We start from the raw sequence: 22,539 nt of genomic DNA, 5'->3' as shown, positions 1-22,539 counted from the left end.
TTCTCAAACCCCTCTAATTACAAAAAACTAATTATGAGTTTTTTCAAAACTAGCTTTTTCACCCTAAACCTCTTATAACCAAACACTTCCAATTAGCTTTTTATAAAGATCAAACCTATTATTTACTCTAAAAAACTCTTTTTCTCTCAAACTTTTCCTAACCAAATAGACCCCAAGTCTCGAGCAGATTGTTTTTTCCCCTTCCCTAATAATTTTTTTTTTTGTACAGAATAAAATTCAAAGTAGGTTAAACAACATCACCTGAGCTTGAATGCTGTCTCATCTCCCTCCCTTCTGTCTCACATACTCTCGCTCCCTGCCACACCGCTTTCTTCTAAAATCTCACTTTCTCTCTCTAACCCCCAGCATTTCTTCCCAAATTTCCTGCAACAATGGAAAACCTTTGATTTTAAAGTATTAATTAAATCTGTACTGCTGCTAAAACCCTAGGACCATCTTCTTCTTTAAGCAATTTTATAATCCCCCCTAAAACCCTAAATTCCGCCGTTCCTTAAAACCCCCCTTCATATTTTCTCTCTCCTCCTCATCTTCTTCACCCTCTTCTTCCCGCTCTTTCTAATTGGACCCTCTTCTGAAATTTTCGTTGTGTTCTTCTTCCTGCCATGAAAAAGTTAAACTCTGCAAAAATTTGCAGGAAATGCTAATTTCATCTTCCAATGCAGAAGTTACTGCGTCGCAGCCCACCTGGCTCTCCACTTCTTCTCTGCTCGTCGTCTGTTAATCCCCATTTTCTCTCTCCTTATCCTTTCAAAAATAACCCCAAAAGTCCCACGTTTAAACCCCTTTCTCTCCCCTCTAATCCCTCACTAGGGTTTTACGCTAAAGCCACCTCTGTTATTGCTTCAGAATTCATGCCTGTTTCACATTCCGCCGCTTTTTATTCTCGCCCTTGTGTTAATTTCCTCCCCACTTCGTCTTTTTCTACTAAACCCTCTGCATTCTCGTCTCATAGATTTTCCGGAGGCACTGGCGGCGGAGGGAGTTACCCGGTATGCCGGTGTTCGGTGGAGGATGGGAAGGATTTACAGCGGCCGTGGGTTGTTTTGAAGGGAATGCGAAGTGGGTCCCGCTTGGCTTGGTTGCATAGTGCTGCTGGGAATAATGGAGATGATAAGGGTACGGTGGTAGACGAGGTTGAGGAGGAGAGTGAAAATGGGGCGGAAGAGGCGGAGAAGCCGGCAAAGATACAGAGGAGAACGAGAAGTTTAGGTGGTAATAATGCGGTTTCTGGGCTTGTGGAGAGTCCTGATTTGCTGACAATACCAGGGGTTGGGCCGAGGAACTTGAGGAAGCTGGTGGAGAAGGGTATTGGTGGTGTTGCTGACCTGAAGCAGATTTATAGAGATAAGGTTACTACTCTAGTCTCCAAGCTTCTTTTTTTTGTCTCTGTTTTATGTTTAATTAGTCTTATTTTGGGGTTCTATTGCTAATTGGGGGGACATTGATATATTAATTAGTTAAATGGATAATGTGATGATAATGTATGTGTCATAGTACTGTATGTTTGAATTTAAGGCTCTAGTTTTGTGGGTTAAATTGGGTTTGTGGAGAAATAAAAGGGATTAAGCTCCTAGTTATGAGGATTGATGTTGGGGATATAATAGGTCTGGAAGAGGCTGATTATGTGATTGAAGTATGTTTAAGATTAAGCGTGTTGATTTATTGTAAAACTATTTTAAGCCCCGAATAAAAGTTATCTAATTTGTTTTAGTTGTAGATTGAATTTAACATCCTTGGATTGAACTTAGTAGCCCCTATATAGAACTAATTCTAGCAGATCTTTGGCTGAGTTATCAGAACTTTTATTCAGGGCTTATACATCTAAGTGATGAAAGTCATCAGCATGTATTACTGGTAAATGGTACAACTTGATCTTTCCTTGACTCTGTCAAATAGCAGGGTCTAATGAATGGGTTGCTGTTGTGCTCGTCTTGGTCATAGTTGTGCCCTTGTTGGTTATGGGGAAATTCATAGGTCCTAGAGGAGGAGGTGGACGCTTTTGATTGTTTCATGAGGTGGAAGATGGTTCATCAAACTCAAAGAGAGTTGCCCTCAAGTCCTTGGTCGTGTCATTATTGGTAACATGGGAGTTCGTTTTTTCAATGCAATCGAAACTTTTGGGAGTACTGTATGTGGATTCTGGATTTTGTTGTTTAGTAGTCTTGTGAATGTTACATTGCATATGATATTCATTTATAGGAGGGAAATATGGTCCTTATCTTTCTTTGTTAGAACTCAGAAGAACCCTGCAGATTGTGCTATGTTACCTATGTACATGTACTTATTTATTTTCCTGTTGGGTGTTTTACATCTCTTCTTTTGTTGTGTGTACAAGATCAATGGTTCTTTTTCTTCCCGGAGGTGGGGGTGATGATTCCATTTTGAAGGGTTTTGTTTTCTTAAAAGTGTACTTGGATCTGAGTGTGTATTGGCCTTATTAGGGTTAGCTTTTACTGAGATGCTCGTTTTCCTGAGTTATCATGTGGAACTTCATCGGAGTTTTGATACTTGTTCAAAAAAGCACTTGTTTACTGTTTTGTTTTTGGAATGATTTATTTCTATTGTTTGATTATATGACCGTTTTCACAGTTCTTCGGCAAGTCCAATCAAAAGATGGTTGAATATCTACAAAGTTCAGTGGGAATTATTCACAGAAACCATGCTGAAAGTATAACTACCTATATCATAAAGAGTGTAGATGCGGAATTAAAGGACGACGGTTCTGATTCAGGCATCAGATCACAGAACAGAATCACCCTCTGCGTGGAGGGAAATATCAGTGTTGGAAAAACTACCTTCCTGAAAAGAATAGTTAATGAAACAATTGAGCTACGTGATCTTGTTGAGATTGTTCCGGAACCCATTGATAAATGGCAAGATATTGGACCTGATCACTTTAATATTTTGGATGCTTTTTATGCTGACCCACAGAGGTACGCGTACACCTTTCAGAATTATGTATTTGTTACAAGGGTCATGCAAGAGAGAGATTCATCTGCTGGAATCCAGCCTCTGAGGCTGATGGAGAGAAGTGTCTTCAGTGATAGAATGGTAAGGACTTTGTGAACATCATATTTTCATGAATTTCTATTATTTACATGGCCATGAGTTGGATATTTATCAACGTTCTTTGTATAAATTTGGGACACTGCTATTTGTGACTGGGAATATCGATGCCAGATGTGATTTTGACCTAATTATCAGATCTGGAACTTTGCAGTAACTAAAATTTAGATGATGTCGTCAAGTAATAACTACTCCCAATGGAGCTGCTTGATAAATGGATGTTTTTATTTATTTATTTTAATCTCACTGTTGCTTGCTGTAGGTTTTTGTACGAGCAGTTCATGAAGCAAAATGGATGAATGAGATGGAAATCAGCATCTATGACTCTTGGTTTGATCCAGTTGTTTCATGTTTGCCGGGTCTTATTCCTGATGGTTTTATCTACCTTAGAGCGAGCCCTGACACATGCCATAAGCGCATGATGTTGCGTAAAAGAGAGGAAGAAGGTGGAGTTAGCCTAGAGTACCTGCAAGGTCTGCATGAAAAGCATGAAAGTTGGCTTTTCCCCTTAGAAACTGGAAATCATGGAGTGGTGTCGGTCAGTAAGCCTTCCTTCCCTTTGGATAGAACTGCATATCCTACTATACAAGAACGTGTATGCTTCTTGGAGGGTCCGCACATGCATTCTAGCATTCAAAAGGTAAATTTAGAGTACACATCTCTTGAACCCCCCCCCCCCCCCCCCCCCCTAACAAACATGCAAATTAAACTTGAGAGCTTTCCTTTGTTTGTTGTGCAGGTTCCTGCATTAATTCTAGACTGTGAGAATGACATTGATTTCAACACAGATATTGATGCCAAAAAAGAGTAAGACACTGTTTTTTGTCTTTCCTTAATCGCTCCATCTCTTAGGTGTTCTGGATTTGCCTGCTATCTTATTGTATATTTAGAAGTTTACTGTGGTTAATTGTGCATAGCTGCTGCTGAACAAAAATATTTTCCTGAAAAAGGACACTGGTAACTTTATAGGCTGCTTTATGATTTAATGTGCTTTGTGGATTTACTAATTTTTTTAATGTCTCTGTAATTTACTAATTTTTTTAAATTATAACTTTTCTCTTTCTTTTGAATGACCAGTGGCAATGAATGAAAACAAGAAAAAACAGTCTAAATTATGTGACCTTATTTTATTGAGATATATTTGTACATGCTTTCGGAAGTGGAGATGGGATGGGAAGGAGTTCAAAGGTAGCTCGGTTTAGCAAAATTCACATTCCAGTTTGTTTACCCCGTGATTTGCTAATCTCTTAGATGGAATACATTTTAATAAGATCTTTGTTAGTACTCAAGAATGGAATACATTAGAAATTATGTGGTCGTGCCTGATTTACGTTGTATTTGATGCTGCATCTATCACATTGTACGTTAAAGGATGTTTATGTATATTGTTGTCTCTCATGTGCTAACATGTTCAATTTATCATATCCTCTGAAGCTATGCTCAACAAGTTTCTGAGTTTTTCGAGTTTGTTAAGAGAAACAAAGAGGTTCAACCTCCTGAAGCTGGCGAAGGAGCTGAGAAATCGCAGGTTCTGCTTCCGAACAAGGACAATTTATGGATGCCTGGAGGAAAGCATTTTCCTGCATCAGCTCTTCAATCCTTGGACTTTAGGAAGGCAATGTCAATGTTCTCTGGCTAGTCAGTCATCTTGCTGAACTTATAGAGGTGTTGAGAGGCACCAGTTTTGTGTAGTAGCTGACACTGCTTTTCTACGTGTTGAAAGATTGTTCTAACCCTTTACCCTTTGTTTCCGAGACAAGTAGATAGGGTTATTTTGGCCATCAATGCTGTGGTGTTCAGTTGGATGTTTATCTGCCTCTTTGTTCAAGCGTTGTTCATATTAATTAGATGGTTTGGTTAATAGACGTCGTCTTCTGTATATTGTAGAAATGATTTTTACTTTTCTGCAGATGCTAGTTCAAATCACAGTTTGTTGTTAATTAACTTTTTATCAAAAATGAATTATTATGATTCTTTAGTTGGTTAAATTTTAAGTAATGAAGTCCTTGGCATAGTATTTTGTAAAATGGCTGGCACGACGTTATTTGCGAGAACAGCATGCCGACCCCATTCGTTCATAGGCCTCCCACTCCCGCCACTCCCTTCATTTTCTGATAATTTGGACTGCTTTTCACATACTAACTCAACAAGACATGGAAGACATATTGCCCGGTTAGAATTATCTATTATGGCTCTTAAATGTACATCTTTGTCAATTTTTTTACAAAATTTATTTAGTTGAATCAAAGTCACTTTTAGCTTTTAAGTGATCAACTAAGGGTGCGTTCTGTTCACCTTAAATTATTACGGAGTATTTATTATTTATTATTTATTATTGGAACTTATCTGAATATTGTTGACCCTAAAATTTTAATAATAAATATTAAATACTCTGTAATAAATAGGTAAATTAGCACTAATGTCTAACGATGTTAGACTTCCGTTAGTAATAAGGGTATTTGGTGCAAAATAAGTTTAAAAGTAAAGGAATATTATGTGATTTGAAACACGCAGGTGTATTTGATGCATTTCATTAAACCTCAGGGACATTTAAACTTGTATTTAAAACTAATTGGTAAATTCGAGTTGCTATTTGGTTCGGATCGGTTCGGGTTGATTTAAATTTTACAATTATTTTCGGTTCGGGGTTAATTCAGATTCGGGTGAGTATCGGTTTGGGTATTTCGGTTCGGGTCTTTCGAGTATCGGATCATTTAAGGTCAAATCACTTTCGGGCCGGTTTTGGTTTCCGGTCGAGCCTATATGGTTTTCGGGTTAATCTCGGGTCATCGTTTCGAATCAATATCGGGTTACAGATCGGATCAATCAGGTCAGTTTTCGGGTCCGAGTCAGTTTTTCCAGGTATGGATACAACTAAGAACGAAATTTTGTACAATGGATACTACGAGTACTTTTGTACATTTTTCTTTATATATACTATGTATATGATTTAGGTTCATATGAGAACCCTCTTATTATTGGGAGAAATTTCTTACAGCTGAGAACTTCATTTTGCATATATTTTGAAATAAGTGGGCTTATTTTTGTGCATAACATTTCAACTATATTAATTGTGCATACTTTTGGAATTAAAACTGCATATTTTTTTACTCAAAATATTATGTGCAAATTTTTTTACCAGAATGTGCAATATTCGTGTTTAGAAAATCGAAATTTTTATTCAACTTGAAAAAAAAGTGGTGCAGATTTACTTTTAAATAATGCATATATAGTTCAAATTAGATGCACAGACAGTAAAAAACACACAAAAGAAGTTCTCACCCTAAGACGGCGGTGAGCCGTGAGGTGTATGTAAGGGCGATTCATGATAATTAGAAAAATAATTTAAGCAAATTCTCAGGGCAAGATAGTAAACATGTAAACATGTTAGACAACACAATTTGTTACACCTCATATTTTCAATACAGACAACACTTTTTAGTATTATCTTCTCCAACTGTACAGGTTAGGATATACACAAGAACTTTCTCTCCTAGAACTGCATGATCATAATTTAAGTAGAAGCCCATTTGGCATTTAGACTAGGAGGCTTGCTCCACTCGTGTTGATGAAGCTATGTAATACAACTGTGATACAGGCAGCAATTAAATATGGTAATGAGGTTATCACCTGGTTCTTGAAGCCACAAATAAATCCGCTGCGTCAGAGCCAAGTGAAGGGAGGTGATGGAAGATACTGCACCTACTCATCCATGCAACTTCTCTGTTTAGAACTGATGCTGCTATCTGCACTGCCTGAATCATGAGATTCCGAGATCAAATGATGGAACGCCCAAAAGAGTGGTGTTCTGTGGCGGGGGTTCAGAGGTTTTTTTCCCTTGCACAGAAGACCCTGTTCTTTGACTAAGAAGTTTTGCTGCTTGGGCCTCCAATTCATCAAGATCAAGACCTTCATAAAATTGATCATCCGAAAGAGTACAGCCTGAACCAACAACATTGCCTTGACATGATATTGATGCTTCTTTGCTTGGAAGTGCAGAATCAGAGTAGAATTCTTTCTCCAGGTTCTTTGCAGGAAGAGTAAAAGCTCTGCTTGAGATCATTTTTCTTTTCAAACTTTGAGTAGTGACCACATTTACCAGAGCATTGCTACTGCTGCTTGGTATTGCTTCACATGCTACCATATTCAAGCGAGAATCTACTGAGTTTCTTATTGATAGATTCGGAGATTTCAAGCAACCTTGAGTTTGTAGAGTGCAAGATTTCCCAAAAGATTCTCCACCTTCGGTCATTGTGGTTACAGAAGTCAGAGACTCTGGAGTAACTACACTAGACTTTTTTGGTGGTTGATACGGTGATTGGGTGAGTAGGGAACGCCTGTTTCAAACAGAAAATAAAACGTTACATGAGCTTACATATGCTGATTGCTCTCTAAAATTTGGGTACTTAAAGCAAGAACTTCAAGCAAATTTTGGCATAAAGTGGAGGATGTTTTGATATTTACCACCTTTTAAGTTTCAGGTTTTGTATTTACCACCTTATAAAATGTAAGTTCATATTTACCATTGTAGTTTTATGAAACATTTTGTAATCACCATCTCTTAGCGGATTTCATCCAATTTTCCGTCTATGTGGGCCCCACTTAACAAAGTTCTTTGATTTCCCTCCTCTTTCATTAGGTTTCCCATTAAAGAAGTTAGTTAAGTGAGCCCATATGGACGGAAACTTGAATGGAATCCGTTAAGAGATGGTGATACAAAACGTTTTATAAAATCAAGGTGATAGATATGAAATTAAATAAGTTAATTGAGGTGGTAAATACAAAAACCTGAAACTTAAAAGGTGATAAATATGAAAAATCCAAAATGAAATACCAAAGAATTGCTTTTGTGAAATAGATAAATAATACAACAAGAACATATTTTAAATGGTTAGCTTCCCATTGTATAGACCTCAACTAATGGCCTTCTATGGTATGAGGTTGTTCTTAGAGAATGATGAATGTATGCATATATTTTTCATGTACTAGCTAGAGGTTCTAGGAAAAACCTGTAAATTGCCATCATATCCGTTTTAGTATCTTCTGTTTGACCACTACCAACTGCTTGATCAGATTGGTCATCTATAAAACTCTCTTCATAAGCATCACTATCCTCATAATTAACCTCATCTTCTGAATCTGGTACCACATCTTCTGAGGAAACCCTGAGAATAAAACATTGCATAAAGTCAATTGGTTTCCAACAATACCTGCTTTACCACCAAATATTAGAACTTCTAAGAGTTTAATTATACTCCACATTAGTCAACTTATCCATATAAAGCTCCACCTTTAGGACAATTAAAAGAATACAAATACACGGTAAGTGAAATTCTTCATTAAGGTATCACTAGTGTCTTAGCAAGAAAAACAGGTAATGTTGTTTAGCAAAGGACACTAGATATGCAACACGAGATGTACCTCTTAAAATAGTATGCGTTTTCCATAAGAAAGATGATTAGCAGCTCCAAGTGAGGCTGATAAGCTAGTACAAACAAGAACATATTTGATGGATGAATAAAAAAATAGCCTAGAATAGTTATAGCACCACAGCCCACACTTTATGTACCAATACTCGAACAAAAACAACTAACAGAGGCGATGACTTGCTTCCATCAGGAACCGATCTATACTAAGTGTTTTTCAAGGTTATGCGTACAGATTAAGGAAGGTCAGGCGTTGGATTGATATTCAGACCTAAAAAGTAATATTGCATAGGATTATTAAAAAGACAGCTGATAGTGCAATGTATGCTGATTTTAAGTGACCACTAATATGGAATAAGAAGAGTTAGTCATTTGAATAGGTAACAGGGAATGTATAGCCATTAAGGATGAGTGTGATTATAAAAAGCCAGATGAAACAGAGGCGACTTAGATGAAACAGAGGTGACTTACTCAGCTTCTTCATCAATGAAATCTCTGGCATCTTCAAATGGTTTTTTCACTGCAAGCAATAGTTATCAATAAAAGTGGACTTATTAGTATGTCAAGAAAGATATTTTATTGTATACAGAGTAGAGCAAGCATAAGAGGAGATGCTAATACTGAGACAGTATATTCACAAATCACAATATGGTAAAAAGCAGTAAAGTCAAATCACATAGGATACCTTTGCCATGCTTGATAGCCTTATGAAGTACAACAGTGTCTTCAAATGCAGCTTCTGTAGAAGTGCTAATTGGCTTCTCTTTTGCACTGCCTTGTTTCTTCTCTTTGACAAAGTCCCCAATCCTGCGTAACCTTTTCAATCTAAACGGACGTTCATTGGATCCAGACATTTTACCAGAACTCATTCGCCAATCTTCATCACAGCTGCTATTTGTTAAATTCCGCAAAGGAGTTCGAAATTCTGGGGAAGATGAGGGCATAGAGGTGCTTTCTGTTTTAAAGAGACCGTTGGGTGACCTCGATGACGTTTCATTTCCGACAGGAGGTCTGACTTCTCTTGTCTGAGGGCAAGAGGTAGCATTGACCTCTTTACTAGCAATAATTAACGAATTTCCAAAATATTTGGGAGATAATATCTGTTCAGGAACAAGATTTTCATCTTTCTCTTCATTACTTTGCCAGTCTACAATATCGCCATCTTTCTTATATCCATCACCTGCAAATATTGAGTAGAGGGAGTTCATGCTTGAAAGAAACTAAGGAGTAAGGACAGGAAAACTTGTTTTTTCAGAATTCGCCTACCAGCATTACTCAGAGGAGATTCTGGTACAACACCACTTTCGATTAAACTAGTTAAACGAGGACTGAAATCAGAATCTGCAACATCTAGGTCACGTTGTGCAGCTGGTGTTGCTGGGGACTTGGGCTCTATTGCATCTGCAGTCTCACGGCTAAAACTATCATTTGGACAGTTGTCGTCAAAAGGTGGCGTGTGAACAATAATTGCATCACCTACAGCCACGTCAAACATCTCCCAGTCGGCTGGTAACTGAGATCTCCCTCCTGAGTGAACTTCACATACATCTTGAACGGAAGAATTCAGCATTGTATGTTTGTCAGATGGCAAAATAGCTGGGAGAGGAACCAAAACTTCCATTACTTTATCAGGAGAATGGAGCATGTGCTTCTCCTCAGCCACTAAAGTTTCAGATGGGGAGACCTCAAAGTTGGATAATTTACTCTGTGTAGCAGAAACATTTGCAGGATCAAGTACATCTGCACAAGAGTTTGTTATCACCAACTGTCAATATTTTCTAGCAGCACATTCATCAAATACTTAAATTTGCACGTTGCAAAGTCTCGTGGAAATTAAGACTTCCAAGAGTCAAGAATCAAGATATGATCTAATTAATAAACCACATTAATGCATCTGATATCAGGTTGCTGAGTGTCGTGATAGTCCATAAGGATGAAGGATAAAACCACAAGATCAAAAACTACTCATCATTTACACAATTGCTACTGTCTCAATCTCACTTTCAACATCATCTGTAAGTCGTGGTTGACCATGTATGACGAAATTATTCGAATAGGCAGAAGTAAAAAATAGGAGTCAGTCTTGACCCTCAAACCAAATAAATTTATACAGCATTTTGGCACAAGGTTCACCAAGCTTGTATGCATTGACACTTTCACTTAGTATAATTAACCCAGGGTTACCTAATTCGTGGTTCGCGTCAGTATGGGGTACGGGTTCGGGTTCGCGATTCGCGGGTTGGCTGGGGTTTGAAACTCTTTTCCCGGGTTTTGTTTAAAAATTGTTCAAAATATCCGATATCATAAAGATTTTATTTTATTACTCATACTCAAATAACATGTATTACCTTCTCAAATATAACCCTCAACATATATTTTCTTCTCTCGCCCACCCTGACCTTTAATAGCTAAATCTAGGGTTTCGGATTTGGCACGACAATACCAGCGATTTGGTTCGCGAACCGCACCGAATTGGGTCGCCGGAGAACCCCGATTCAGTACGGGCAAACCGAATCGAGATGCGCAGGGGGTACTCGCAAATCTGGTAATGCTGCATTAACCATTTGAATCATTGTAAGACTAAATTAAAGACCTTTAACAACAACAACAACAACAACAACAACAACAACAACAACAACAACAAAGCCTTAGCCCCAAAATGATTTGGGGTCGGCTAACATGAATCGTCGTAGGAGATCGTCATTGTCACCAATCAAACCAGAAAGGATCAGGAAGTAAAAAAGAAAAAACAAGGAAGAGAAAGTGGAATTAATGAAAGTAAGATAAGAGAAAAATGTATATATATTATAGAAGAAATATTGTAAGAGATAATAAAAAATAAGTAAAGTTTAAAATAAATGAACAACTAAAATAAGTACACTTCAAAATAGCATGTAAAATTAAAAAAATAAAAATAAAATAAAAATAGAAATAAAAATAGAAAATAGAAAGAAACAAAAACATGGAAGCTGTATAAGTCAAATGAAGTCCTCAATGTATATTCTCTCCCTCCACTCTGTCCTATTCAACGCCATATTTTCCTCAATACCAAGAAAGCTCATATCGTGCTCAATCACCTTCCTCCAAGTTTTCTTAGGTCTTCCCCTACCTCTTGCAATTCTATCACTTTGCCACCCTTCTATTCTCCTAACCGGGGCATAACTTGATCTTCTGCTTACAAGTCCAAACCATCTTAAACGATTTTCCATCATCTTAAACTCAAACGGTGCAACCCCTACTTAAAAATTAAAAAATTAAAACAAATAAAAAATGAGACATTGTCCATGTCTCCATTTTGCTTTCTTCAACACATCAATTAAAGTATTCAACCCTTCAATCCATATGAAAGATGGGTCAAAAGAACTACACCATGCCATAAGAACTTACAAAATAAAACAAAGGCTTTGTAACAAGGGAGGCATAGGTAGTAAAACCTTTTGTCCTAAAGCTCAATTTTCTAGCTTGTTTTGAAGGAGAAAGTATTTCAAATCTAAAGTTGTCTCTAGGAATTTCAAAAAAAATGTTTGTAAATTAACACAAGTGTAGTACCTATTGCATTTTCAGTATCTTTTTCAACACTCCCATTTAATAAGCACTGAGTACTCCTCGGATACTGCAACGAGAAAATAAAAAATGAAGCATAAAGCACACTTATTAAATCATAAATGGTCGAAATATTATTGTAAAAAGACCATAACTGTAGACATACATCAAGCGAAAAATTTCCACCAGTATTGGATGGCAACCCTCGCAGAAGCTGCATTGCATCAATGAGCCATCCAGTTCGAGATGAGTGCATTACTCTGTGCACCCTGGAGGGACATGTCTGGAAATAAGGGAAAGCAACAAGAGATGGTTTTATTGCCTCATTGGACAAAAAGTACTTCCCTAAAAGTGCAGCTTCAGCATCAACGAGCCTTTCCCTGAACTCCGGTTGTTGTGGAGAATCAACTTTAACCTTTTTAGCCGGACGAATAAATTTTTCAATTGATAGTTCAACAAATTGCAGCTCTGGTTTCAAAAGGTGAGGAATCTGCAGAAGTTTGCGCAGACAAAAAGTGTAAGTACAAACATCAGCAGCCAAATATGTAATCTGAATACCCGTGGTTAAACTTACCATCCTTGGGCTGCAATGAAAATTGAAACTATTCATGCCCCCATTTTGCATGTGCTTCCCCACAGTCTTACCTGTTGCTTGCTTCCGCTTATAACCTTTTATCTCAGTGCCCTCGCACGCTAAAACAAGTAATGCAGGTCAAGGATCACAATTCATAAACACTATCGATTATAAGCATAACTCATTGGCCTGGCCACAAGGCCACAAGCGGCAAGCCTGAATAAACCACGGAGTGAAACTGTGAAAGGGAAAGTAGTCAAGGATATCAACTCGACCGTCATGTTTCCTTCCAGTTCTTCCCATCCGCTGAATCATCCTCAAAGGAGATATATTAGCATCAAAACATATCACAAGATCCACTTCCATAATATCAAGTCCTTCTTCACCAATTGATGTGGCAACAATAACATTGTATCCACCCATGCGAAATTTCTGTCCCAAGGGCCAAAACAATAATAAGATCAACTGCCAGAACGTCTGCAGATTTTTTTTGACATACCATTTGTTACCTCGAGGACTGCCTGTTGAACCTTTTGTGACTGGCCTTTTAATGTTTTCCCTGTAAAGAGCGTATTATTACAAATCACTTCAGGGTGAACACTGAACAGCATGAATTTTCTTTCAGAACAAAAACAAGAGAACGCGAAGAAAAGAATCTGTTAACTCTGCTCCAATAAATTGGTAGGGCTCTCAGCATCAATCCCAAAAGGAACAAGCAGTGAAGAAGCAATTTCAGTGAACCTTGACTTCTATTCTTAAAGCTAAGAGCCTTATACTACTTGCTCCAAGGACACCAGCGAATGAAGACATAAATTTCATATAAGTGATCCTTGCTCCTAGGACATCAGGAGTGCTTCAAAAACTACACAGAGTATATCACTAGACCTTGGACTAATTCAAATAATCAAAAAGATCTTTAGAAAATAAGTTCAACAACCAATTGCCATGATGTCATCTGATATTTTACTCATCTAAAACTTCCCACCACACATAGAACTCCAGAGGATAGCAAACAGAAATTATAGTCACTTTATGTTATATATAGCATCTAAGAGAAAATATTCAAACAGGAACAACTATCAAAACTTTGAAACCTATTGCAATTATTTTAATATAAGTATCAAAGTTATCAAATCCATAGTGATGTACAAAAGAGGTCAAAGGCTTCGCTAATGGCATGGAAAACGCACCTACAGTTTCCATACAGCAGACATAAGAACAGAGCAAGCAAACTAACTCTTGAAGAGCCTATCATCAAATCACATGATAAACCTTCAAGGTTTAAAATAGAATTAAGAGACCAGCTACTGTGATCCGTGAATTAAGTCAATTAACCAATTGATTTAAGCCTTTAACATAAAGATAATCAAAAGTTTTACGGGTTATACTACATCTTACTGAAACAAGGCAAAAAACATTCAAAATTATCAGCATAAACCTGAGCTTTGACCAATAAACTGAGTCGCTTTAACTGAACCAACATGGGCTAATGAATCCAATATGTCCCTGTAAAAATCAGTGAAAATGGAGAAGTCCGTTATCTTTAAGCTATTGAAGTCCAAGAGAGAAAGACATGTGGATAACGAAATCAAAACCAAAATATAAAATTATTTGTTCACCTGACACTTCCCCTAAAATTTGAAAAAATGATTACCCTTGAGTTTGCTGGATCATTTGCTGCTGCAAAAGAAAAATGCTTCAACAATAAGTAGGGTCGATAACAATACAAGAGAAACGCACGAGCAGCCAAAGAGTGTGCTTAGCCCTAAATTCTTTATTACCTTTTTGCAACCCCCCCTCAAGAAAAAAGGGAGAAGGGGGGGGGGGGGGGTACACTCAGTTTAAAGCACCCATATCTCTTGCTTTGCATATTTCAATGAAATCATGAATAGGTCAAAATAAGAGATAGGAAACATGAAAATTTTGATTATCATCCAAATTTTAAAAGCTCACTCTTAGACATATCACCTACGCCTTTTTGTGTTTTACTTTTTTCAGGGGAATGTGACATCTACAGCAAAACATGAATGTGATAAGACTTCTCTGGAGTTGCTTACTTATTCAAGTCTGCGCTAAAGGACATGAAAACTTATCTCAACGTCTCATTCTTGCAACTTTTCTCATAGTCACTCTATCTCTATCCCTCTCGAACTTTCTGGTTTTCAATTTGGCTGTTTGTCCTACACTCCTACTCTTATTGAATTCAATTGGTCCCCAAATATAAATGAAAGCATTGTTTTTTATTAGTTATAAGTCTATAACTAAGAAGAATCAGCTGTAAGTAAATATGTAGAACATCTTATGACAAAGACCTAAATGCTAATAGTAATGTGAAGACAAATGTAAAAGAAAATGTGGAAAAGGCTTCTTGCTAACCAAATAACTCCTTATATTATGCAATCAGCTGACTGACGCTGTCTGATTTCTGCAAGAATATGTCCTTGGTTTCTAATATCCTGAAGCAGATTTACAGTGCACATATACCCTACCTTAATCAGAAGATGGATACCACTGCATGTGCTCCGGATGATTTTTGACAGATAGCTCAAGGAAAGAATAGTTCAGGAGCTGGGTCCACTACACATATTAATGACACGCATGCTGATGCAGTGATGCTAATAGAATCTAAGTTGCTATATACCAAGAATAACCCCAGATCAAAAAATGAAATGAAGAATTGAGATACATACTGAAATGATCTACTAAAATTTCTATCATTTTGGACAGTTTTGGGCTGGGGGCACCATGCGACAAACTTTTCTGCATTAGGAGCTTTGTTCTCTGTATGGCTTCATTTCTACTCATAAGTCTTGCAAAATACCTGTCGCGAGTTTATCAAACATTAGCGTCTTCAAAGAACAAAGCTTTTACCGGAACTAATAAAACTTGCTTCGTGAGAGGAGCCATTTTTATCCATCTAACAGAAAACAGTACATCTGTATATTAGACCAGTATGTCAATGAAAAGAATATTCAGTTAAAGCCAGAACTACAACTGGTGAAATAAAATTTGTCTGCTAATAAGAACAAGTGGCTTGTATTTTCAATGTAATATTGCTCAGTTCTCTCAAAACTACAGTAGCATTATGCCGAATATTTATCAACTCAGAACCAACGCCACATACCAGTTCCTCAAATTATGTTGCTTGCCTTCTAGTTTACATTCTAGGCATTTAACTTTATAGAGCCTAACAGTTTCAGATATGATGTCTAGTCTCCAACTTGGAAAGAATACGAACTTGTTCATACGTTCATCTACTGTATGGATATCATGGGCTCCAAAAGAGTTAAGTGATACTCCTATTAAACAGTAGCATACCCTTGTCGCAACTTTTCTTCAAGCATCTCGTGCGCTGGTCTTATGCCATGGCTAGAGAGAAGCTTGCGTATGTGGTAGAGTGTAATAAGAACACCAAAGTAACCTTCCACTTCACTACACTTCACATGGGAAAGATCTGGTGGTGGTGCTTGACGAAATCTATCCCTTGAATTCAGCAAATCGCAAGGGCTCAACTACAGAAGGCAAAATATATATGCATAAGTGCCAAAGGAGAAAGTCAGGAAACGAGAGTGTCTATCCAAACAGATGAAGATTTACCCTACTAAGGAAGAAAACACTGAATTTGGAAAAAATAAGCACGGGACTTTAGTGTTTTTCTACTGTTTTTACAAAAAAAAAAAAATAAGTGCTCTTGTATGTTAGTATTAACTGCTTACAGGATTCAAAATGCTCAATTTACGCATTTGTGGGCTTAAATATTCTGAGTAAAACATCAAGCAATTTCTCATTTCTCAGTAAAACTCAATCATCAAAGTTGATTTGGGGATATGCAAGCGTATTGTGTTTCTGGCAGTTTGATGGAAAACAATTGAAATCAGGGATGAGATTTCCTCACGAAGAAATGGGAAGAATTAAATTTACGGGATATCCAACTTTTATAGACACAATTTCACACGGAGTTCAAGTATAACAAAACAAATAGACAGTCCCCCAATACTCCATCATATTCCCTCCATTTCATATTATCATAAATCAATCAGTCACAATATTACTTATTTAATTAATACTCTGTACATCAATGAAACATTATTTATGAGTTTTAGATACTAATACAGTATCGTTTACTTTTTTGAGCTTTAAAAACCAAAACATTTTTTATGAGTTTTAGGCACTTATTTGGGAATGGAAGGTAAATTTCAGAAGAAGCACAAAAAACTAATCCAAGGGGAAAAAGAAATAAAGGATTGTAAATCCTAAACAAAAGGATCAAAGAAATAAGCTAACAGAAAGGAATATAGGAAAGAAAGGGGGAAAACATACTGTTTGGGGGTCCCTGCCTGGTAGAACTCCCATTGCACAAAGCCTGGCAGCAAGTGGCCGTATAACCTCCAAGAGAAGATTATGTATCTCATCAGCATCTTTTCCCATTGGAACCTACACAGCGAGGGACCAATTATGATTTATGAATAGTAACATAACCTCAGTAACAAACTAACAGTAGATACCACGAGATTTTGCATACCTCTATTAGTTCAAGCGTCCTGTTGTGTACATAAGGGCAAACATCAACATCACTGTCATTGCGATATTCAAGCGTCGATATTTGCAAGTTATCAATTACCTGCTGAATTGTTTCCTTCTTCGCTGAAATCAACTCTATCTGTTAATATTTTTTGGGAGATCAGCAGAAGATTATAGAAGAAAATTGAAACTTACACCCAGGAGTAGCAGTCAACGCTAATATTCTCATCTCGACAGGAACTGCCAACAACTGTCAACAGAACAAAGAAGTTGCACCTAAGCCTTACAGTCGAAGTCAATAAGACTGCACAATCATACTAGCGTAACCATAAATACAGAAGAAATTTGAACAACCTCGCGAACAGCCACACAGTAAGAGTAGTTCCCCATTGCACGATGAGCCTCGTCGATTACTAGGCACACCAAATATTTCACTAGGCAAGCCCCTGATATTCGTAAAAAGAGATTGTAACCAACAATGACGCCCTTGAGAAAGTTAAACAAGCACACAACACAATAAAGATGGTGGGAGTGAGTGTTGTTGCAGAAATATAACTGCAAGTTACTCTGCAAGTTTTGTCTATCAAAGATAATAAAGCAACACGTTGATAAAACTGTTTTTGACTGCAGAAAACAAAAAAGATGTACATATATTATGAATCTGAGGGCTGCAAGAGTGAAGTAAATATCCCAATTAATAGTTGTCTAGCTATACCATTTTTTTCTGGCCAAAAAATCATTTCTTATCAGAAAACAAAACCTTGTTGGTTGAGCAAACAAGCTAGAACTTTCTACTAAAAGTGAAATATGTTTTTGTTACACCGCCTCGACACCCCCCCCCCCCCTCCAACCCTCACTCCATCAGTCTATCAGTCCCTCACAAGGCCCCAACACACTCACAAACCCATGACCAAAACAAGAATGAGGTGTATAATATCACTGAAACATAAAAAAAAAATCATAAATGAATAGTGTAACTTGACCCAATGATATCTGAAGACGTCCTGTTGGGACCATAGGATTGTAGTAAGTTAGTAACTTTTAAATTCCATTTTCACAAGCAATATCGAGGAGGTAAATCACCTGATTGAATATCTTTCTCAAGAACTTGTGGTGTGACAAAGAATACTCGTTTTGATTTCCACAAGGATGCTCGTTTGGGTGGACTTGTTAGACCTGTCATATCAATTGCCCATTCCTGCAATCACTTATATTTAATTCTTCTCAAAACATGTCCATATATGAATTTGAAGTAAGTGAACTTTCAGCAAAAGTCCCAATAAAGTACACATCAACAATGCAAGGCAGCAACTTACTTGTGGTATACCAACAATATTATGACAGGCTTCTATTTGTTGCATGACCAAAGGTCTCGAAGGAGCAGCAAAAACTATCTTGCCTGTGATTTAAGAGAAAAGTAAGGTATCAATGTAATTAACATCACATGAGGATTTAATGGAAGAACGAAGTACATAACTTCCAAAAAGGCAATGAAAAGACTCAGCTTCATTCCTCAAACCATGGTCAGGACTCAGGAGGCACAAGCGCTGAACTAAATGAACATTACCTTCAGGGAACCATCTAAAATAGTTGAACATAACAACAGCAGCTATGAGAGTTTTTCCCAGTCCTGTAGGCAGTGCCACCAATGTGTTTGAAAATAAAGCTGTCTTAGCTATAGAAAGCTGATATTCACGACGAGATACATTATCTGTAAAACGGAGAACGGAAATAAAATTCCATGAGCAACATTATCTAATAAGGTATCAAATACGAAGTACATTATTACACCTAAAAAGTATGCCGACAGGGAATCTTCCGTGTCTTGAAGTATGAAAAAAACGGAGAATCCATTAGCTACACACATAAGAGTATAAACACTACAGAGTACAGACTGTCTATGTACTCAGTCAACCAAGAGTCATATACTCAACAATCGGACCAGTTGCGGACCCACGGTTAGGGCCGGGGGTGTGGTGGCAGTTTGGCACCCACCCCTAGAAAAGAAAAAATAAATAAATAAAATGTTACAAAAGCAAATTGAAACCGGCTAAATTCATAAACTTCACACATGAAACACAAAAATAGATCTTGTTGCAGTAGTTAGTGGAGTGATTAATATGTAGAATAATGGTGCAGGGGATTGGAGGTCCGAACCCCTTCAAAAACAAATTTTAATCAAAGCATTTTTTTTCTCACCTTCATATTTAGTTGGACTACACTTTTAAAAAAAAGTTTCGCTCTGACCAGAACAAAATAAAATCCATCAATTACTATTATCATAACAATATTCCTTAAAGAAAAAAAGTCATTTTTATTTTTGTACAATTTTAACATTTTTAGTGATATATTTATTAAAAAAAATCTTAATAAATTTGAACTTTGAGACATCTACAATCAATATATGGACTACACTTCAAAAAAAAAAATCACTCTGACGAGAACAAAATAAAATCCATCAACTACTATTCTATCATAACAATATTCCTTTAAGAAAAAGTCATTTTGATTTTTGTACATCTTTTTAAATTTTTAGTGATACATTTACTAAAAATGTTCTTAATCAACTTGAACTTTGCGCCATCTACAATTAATATTATTAATTCAAAATTAACATCATGAAATCTCGGACTTGTAGGCTATTGTACAAGTTACCCACTCTTCGTAAGTACGAAGTAGACAGACACTTGAGCAATTCAATTTTTCAAACCTACATTTTTCACATTACGATAACTACGAAGTAACGAAGTATACAGACACTTGAGCAATTCAAATTCAACCGAAGCATGCAATCTTCGACATAAATGGCCAAAAATTATGCATATTTCACATATCCTCCAAGTTCGATATTTAGCTGATTACATAATGCGTGGGTGTTTATGGTAAGAATGCATATGAAAAGATGCAATTGAACTATTATATTCTCCATTTTTATAGTAATTGAACTATTGCATTCCCCAATTTTATAGTAATTGAACCACATAGCTGATAAATGAATTCAAATTGAACAAAACTTTGTGCTAACCAGATTATTCTTTAGCTAATTTCGCCCTTTACTTCTAAACCTAACATTCCATCATTCAAAGTTCTTCGAAAAAATACCAGGGTAAATCCAAGTTTTAGCAGCCTCGGGATCAATATCAACATAGCACGCTCTTTCCTGAACCCTATTTTGCTCATCTTCGCCGCAAACTTTAATTTCATTATCCGTTGACGGTTTTGAGGACCCGGAACTAATAAATTTATCGAGCGTCGACTGACGGCAATTATTCTGGAACTTGTTCAACTGCTGATTCTTCCATAACTTATTGCCTTCCACAGCGGCCTCAAATGGAGGAGGAGGAGGAGGAGGAGGCGGCGTTTCTAGGGTTTTAGCGGCGGTGCTCAGGCAAGCAACATCGATTTCTCGAACTGCTGCTTCCCAATCGAAGTCCTGGAAAAAAATTAAAGGATGTTGGATTTGGGGAAAATGAAAGAGATTGAAAGATAGGAAGAGAGAGAGAAAATGGTAAATATTACCTCTTCATCGTCTTGGATTAACTGGACAGAAGAAGAATCCATGGTTGTTTGCCGGAGATCGGAAAAAATGTTAAGGGAGATTTTAGGAGAGAAAAAATCGAAAACCCTTGCTGGCGAAGTTAGTGAAATAGTGAGTAGGAGGAGGATTACAAAATAAGGCGGGCAAAGTTCTTTTGGATTTCAAAGGCCGGCCGGTCTGGAAATAATTGCGAACGAAGCATTTTTCATTCAAAAAGTCTTACGCACAAGGTGTATAATAAATTTATCGTACACCAAAGCAATTTTTACCTAGTTTTGTAATTTTTAGTTTTTTACTATGTTTTGGTTAACTTTAATATTATAAATTTTTTTTTGATAAATTAACATTTTAAAAGGTTAATTATACATTATTAATGATTTTGAAGAAATGTTGTTATTAAAATAAAAAAAGTTTATCAATAAAAAATAGATAACTTTTACATATATATAAGGGTAACTTTTATGTATTTTGAGTCAACTTTTACTTCGGTGTACAATATTTATTGTACACCTCTTGTAAATAAGAATTTGTGTAGAAAAAATGGATCATTTAGATTATCATATACTGAGTAACTCGTTTCTAATTTTATTTTTAAAATTACAATGTATATTGCTTTGATTATGCTTTAATAAATTTTATCAAATAAGGATTAGTAACTTGTAAAAGTAATGACTAATTAGTGATGTGAGACTATTAAGAAATTATTCGGATCACTTTCCTAATTATATTGATTTAATATAATATTGAACGTATAAGAAACAACAAAATGCGTTGTAATATAGTGGTTAAGATATGTGACTAATCGATGTGAGGTCACAGGTTCAAAACTTATAACTAACATTTTTCATGATTAAAAAAATTCTATGAGTTTCCAAGTCAAAGATGACGATGCGTTATGTCATCGTTATATAAGAAGCAACATGTGGCAGTTGCCATGTCAAAGATGACGATGTGTTATGTCATCGTTATATGAGAAGCGACATGTGGCAATATGATATTCTTTGCCTTGAAGTTTTAATAATAGTATAGATAACCTAGAATTGAGGAGAAGGGTAAACTAACCTTTTACAATTCTTTTGTTATTTACTCCCCCATTTCTTTTTGTTGGTTACATTTGAACTTTTGCACGTTTATTAACGTATATATGGCAGCAAGACAGGGACACGGAAGACGGTGGCTAGATATGTAGGGCATAGGAGAGACGAAAAAAGGACTAAGGCATTGATGCACTCTAAATACGTAGTTAAACACCTAGCGTAATCTCAAGTAATACTGTAACACCATAATAATTATTTGCCTTTATAAAACCATTTTCCAACTTAAATAAAGGAATTACTAAAGTATTACTGCCACCGTGATAACGGTTAAAGCTAGTAACCAGAATTACGCAACGGAAATAACTAACTTTTAAAATATAATTAACTAATACTTAATGGCCTCCTCTACAAATTGGAACCATAAAGTCTCAAACCAAAACAATTTAAACTAAATCCAGTACTAAACTTGGAATATCAATAGTCTAAACTAGATAAAATATATAAAGTTTTAAAACAATGCAAGTGAAAATAACGCTCTCAACCAATCCCATTGCTAGATAACTTCACTTGCAAGTCGCCTCTAGAACCCTGCTTATTGAAAATCTACTCCTCATTCCTCAACCATGCAAGTGCAAATGATGGATCATCATAGGGTGATTAAGGCAAAATCTATGGCCAAAAACACAAAGCACGTAATCAGCAAAAGCTAAGTACTTACAAGCTAAAAAAATTCCTATAACTAACATGCTTCATTCCAACAATAATTGAAACCACATGCAAAAGCCAACTAGTAAACAATTAATCATGAAGACA

The 22,539-nt window shown here is 36.5% G+C and overlaps 2 protein-coding genes across 4 annotated transcripts; one reads left to right on the top strand and one right to left on the bottom strand.

The window, feature by feature from the left end:
- The first annotated feature begins 248 nt into the window (after positions 1–248).
- Positions 249–5,065, top strand: LOC110787619 (uncharacterized). The gene is made up of 5 exons (XM_021992248.2): positions 249–1,370; positions 2,611–3,072; positions 3,350–3,727; positions 3,827–3,894; positions 4,522–5,065. The coding sequence occupies exons 1-5, from the start codon at positions 678–680 to the stop codon at positions 4,724–4,726; spliced, it is 1,806 nt and encodes a 601-aa protein (XP_021847940.1). The 5' UTR covers positions 249–677; the 3' UTR covers positions 4,727–5,065.
- Positions 5,066–6,458: 1,393 nt separating this feature from the next.
- LOC110787618 (DEAD-box ATP-dependent RNA helicase FANCM) lies at positions 6,459–20,827 on the bottom strand. 3 transcript variants are annotated; one of them, XM_021992245.2, is made up of 23 exons: positions 20,671–20,827; positions 20,254–20,584; positions 18,719–18,862; positions 18,468–18,550; positions 18,235–18,349; positions 17,506–17,597; positions 17,347–17,401; positions 17,153–17,274; positions 16,951–17,064; positions 15,949–16,142; positions 15,321–15,451; positions 14,250–14,310; positions 14,069–14,136; positions 13,140–13,189; positions 12,897–13,062; positions 12,631–12,758; positions 12,223–12,546; positions 12,063–12,126; positions 9,780–10,253; positions 9,199–9,693; positions 8,985–9,033; positions 8,097–8,252; positions 6,459–7,424 (listed from the first exon to the last, which is right to left on the bottom strand). In XM_021992245.2, the coding sequence occupies exons 1-23, from the start codon at positions 20,710–20,712 to the stop codon at positions 6,848–6,850; spliced, it is 4,035 nt and encodes a 1,344-aa protein (XP_021847937.1). In that variant the 5' UTR covers positions 20,713–20,827; the 3' UTR covers positions 6,459–6,847. The 3 variants fall into 3 exon arrangements, with proteins under 3 accessions (XP_021847937.1, XP_021847938.1, XP_021847939.1); XM_021992246.2 differs by having other exon boundaries at positions 14,250–14,307; XM_021992247.2 differs by lacking the exons at positions 20,254–20,584; positions 20,671–20,827 and having other exon boundaries at positions 18,235–18,358; positions 18,719–18,776.
- Between the last annotated feature and the right edge of the window lie 1,712 nt (positions 20,828–22,539).

The sequence above is a fragment of the Spinacia oleracea genome, chromosome 2 (assembly GCF_020520425.1).
Source record: "Spinacia oleracea cultivar Varoflay chromosome 2, BTI_SOV_V1, whole genome shotgun sequence".
NCBI classification, from domain to species: Eukaryota; Viridiplantae; Streptophyta; class Magnoliopsida; order Caryophyllales; family Amaranthaceae; genus Spinacia; species Spinacia oleracea.
This window is presented reverse-complemented; position numbering and strand designations above follow the sequence as displayed.

What these genes read in the sequence shown, in the direction of transcription:
- LOC110787619 (XM_021992248.2), top strand. Translation starts at nt 678, where the DNA reads ATGCAGAAGTTACTGCGTCGCAGCCCACCTGGCTCTCCACTTCTTCTC. An exon ending in GTGTCTTCAGTGATAGAATG is followed by an intron (nt 3,073 to 3,349) that starts GTAAGGACTTTG and finishes TGCTTGCTGTAG; the next exon opens with GTTTTTGTACGAGCAGTTCA. An exon ending in TGCATTCTAGCATTCAAAAG is followed by an intron (nt 3,728 to 3,826) that starts GTAAATTTAGAG and finishes TTTGTTGTGCAG; the next exon opens with GTTCCTGCATTAATTCTAGA.
- LOC110787618 (XM_021992245.2), bottom strand. Translation starts at nt 20,712, where the DNA reads ATGGATTCTTCTTCTGTCCAGTTAATCCAAGACGATGAAGAG. An exon ending in GTGGAAATTTTTCGCTTGAT is followed by an intron (nt 12,127 to 12,222) that starts GTATGTCTACAG and finishes TTCTCGTTGCAG; the next exon opens with TATCCGAGGAGTACTCAGTG. An exon ending in AGATACTGAAAATGCAATAG is followed by an intron (nt 10,254 to 12,062) that starts GTACTACACTTG and finishes ACTCTTGTGCAG; the next exon opens with ATGTACTTGATCCTGCAAAT.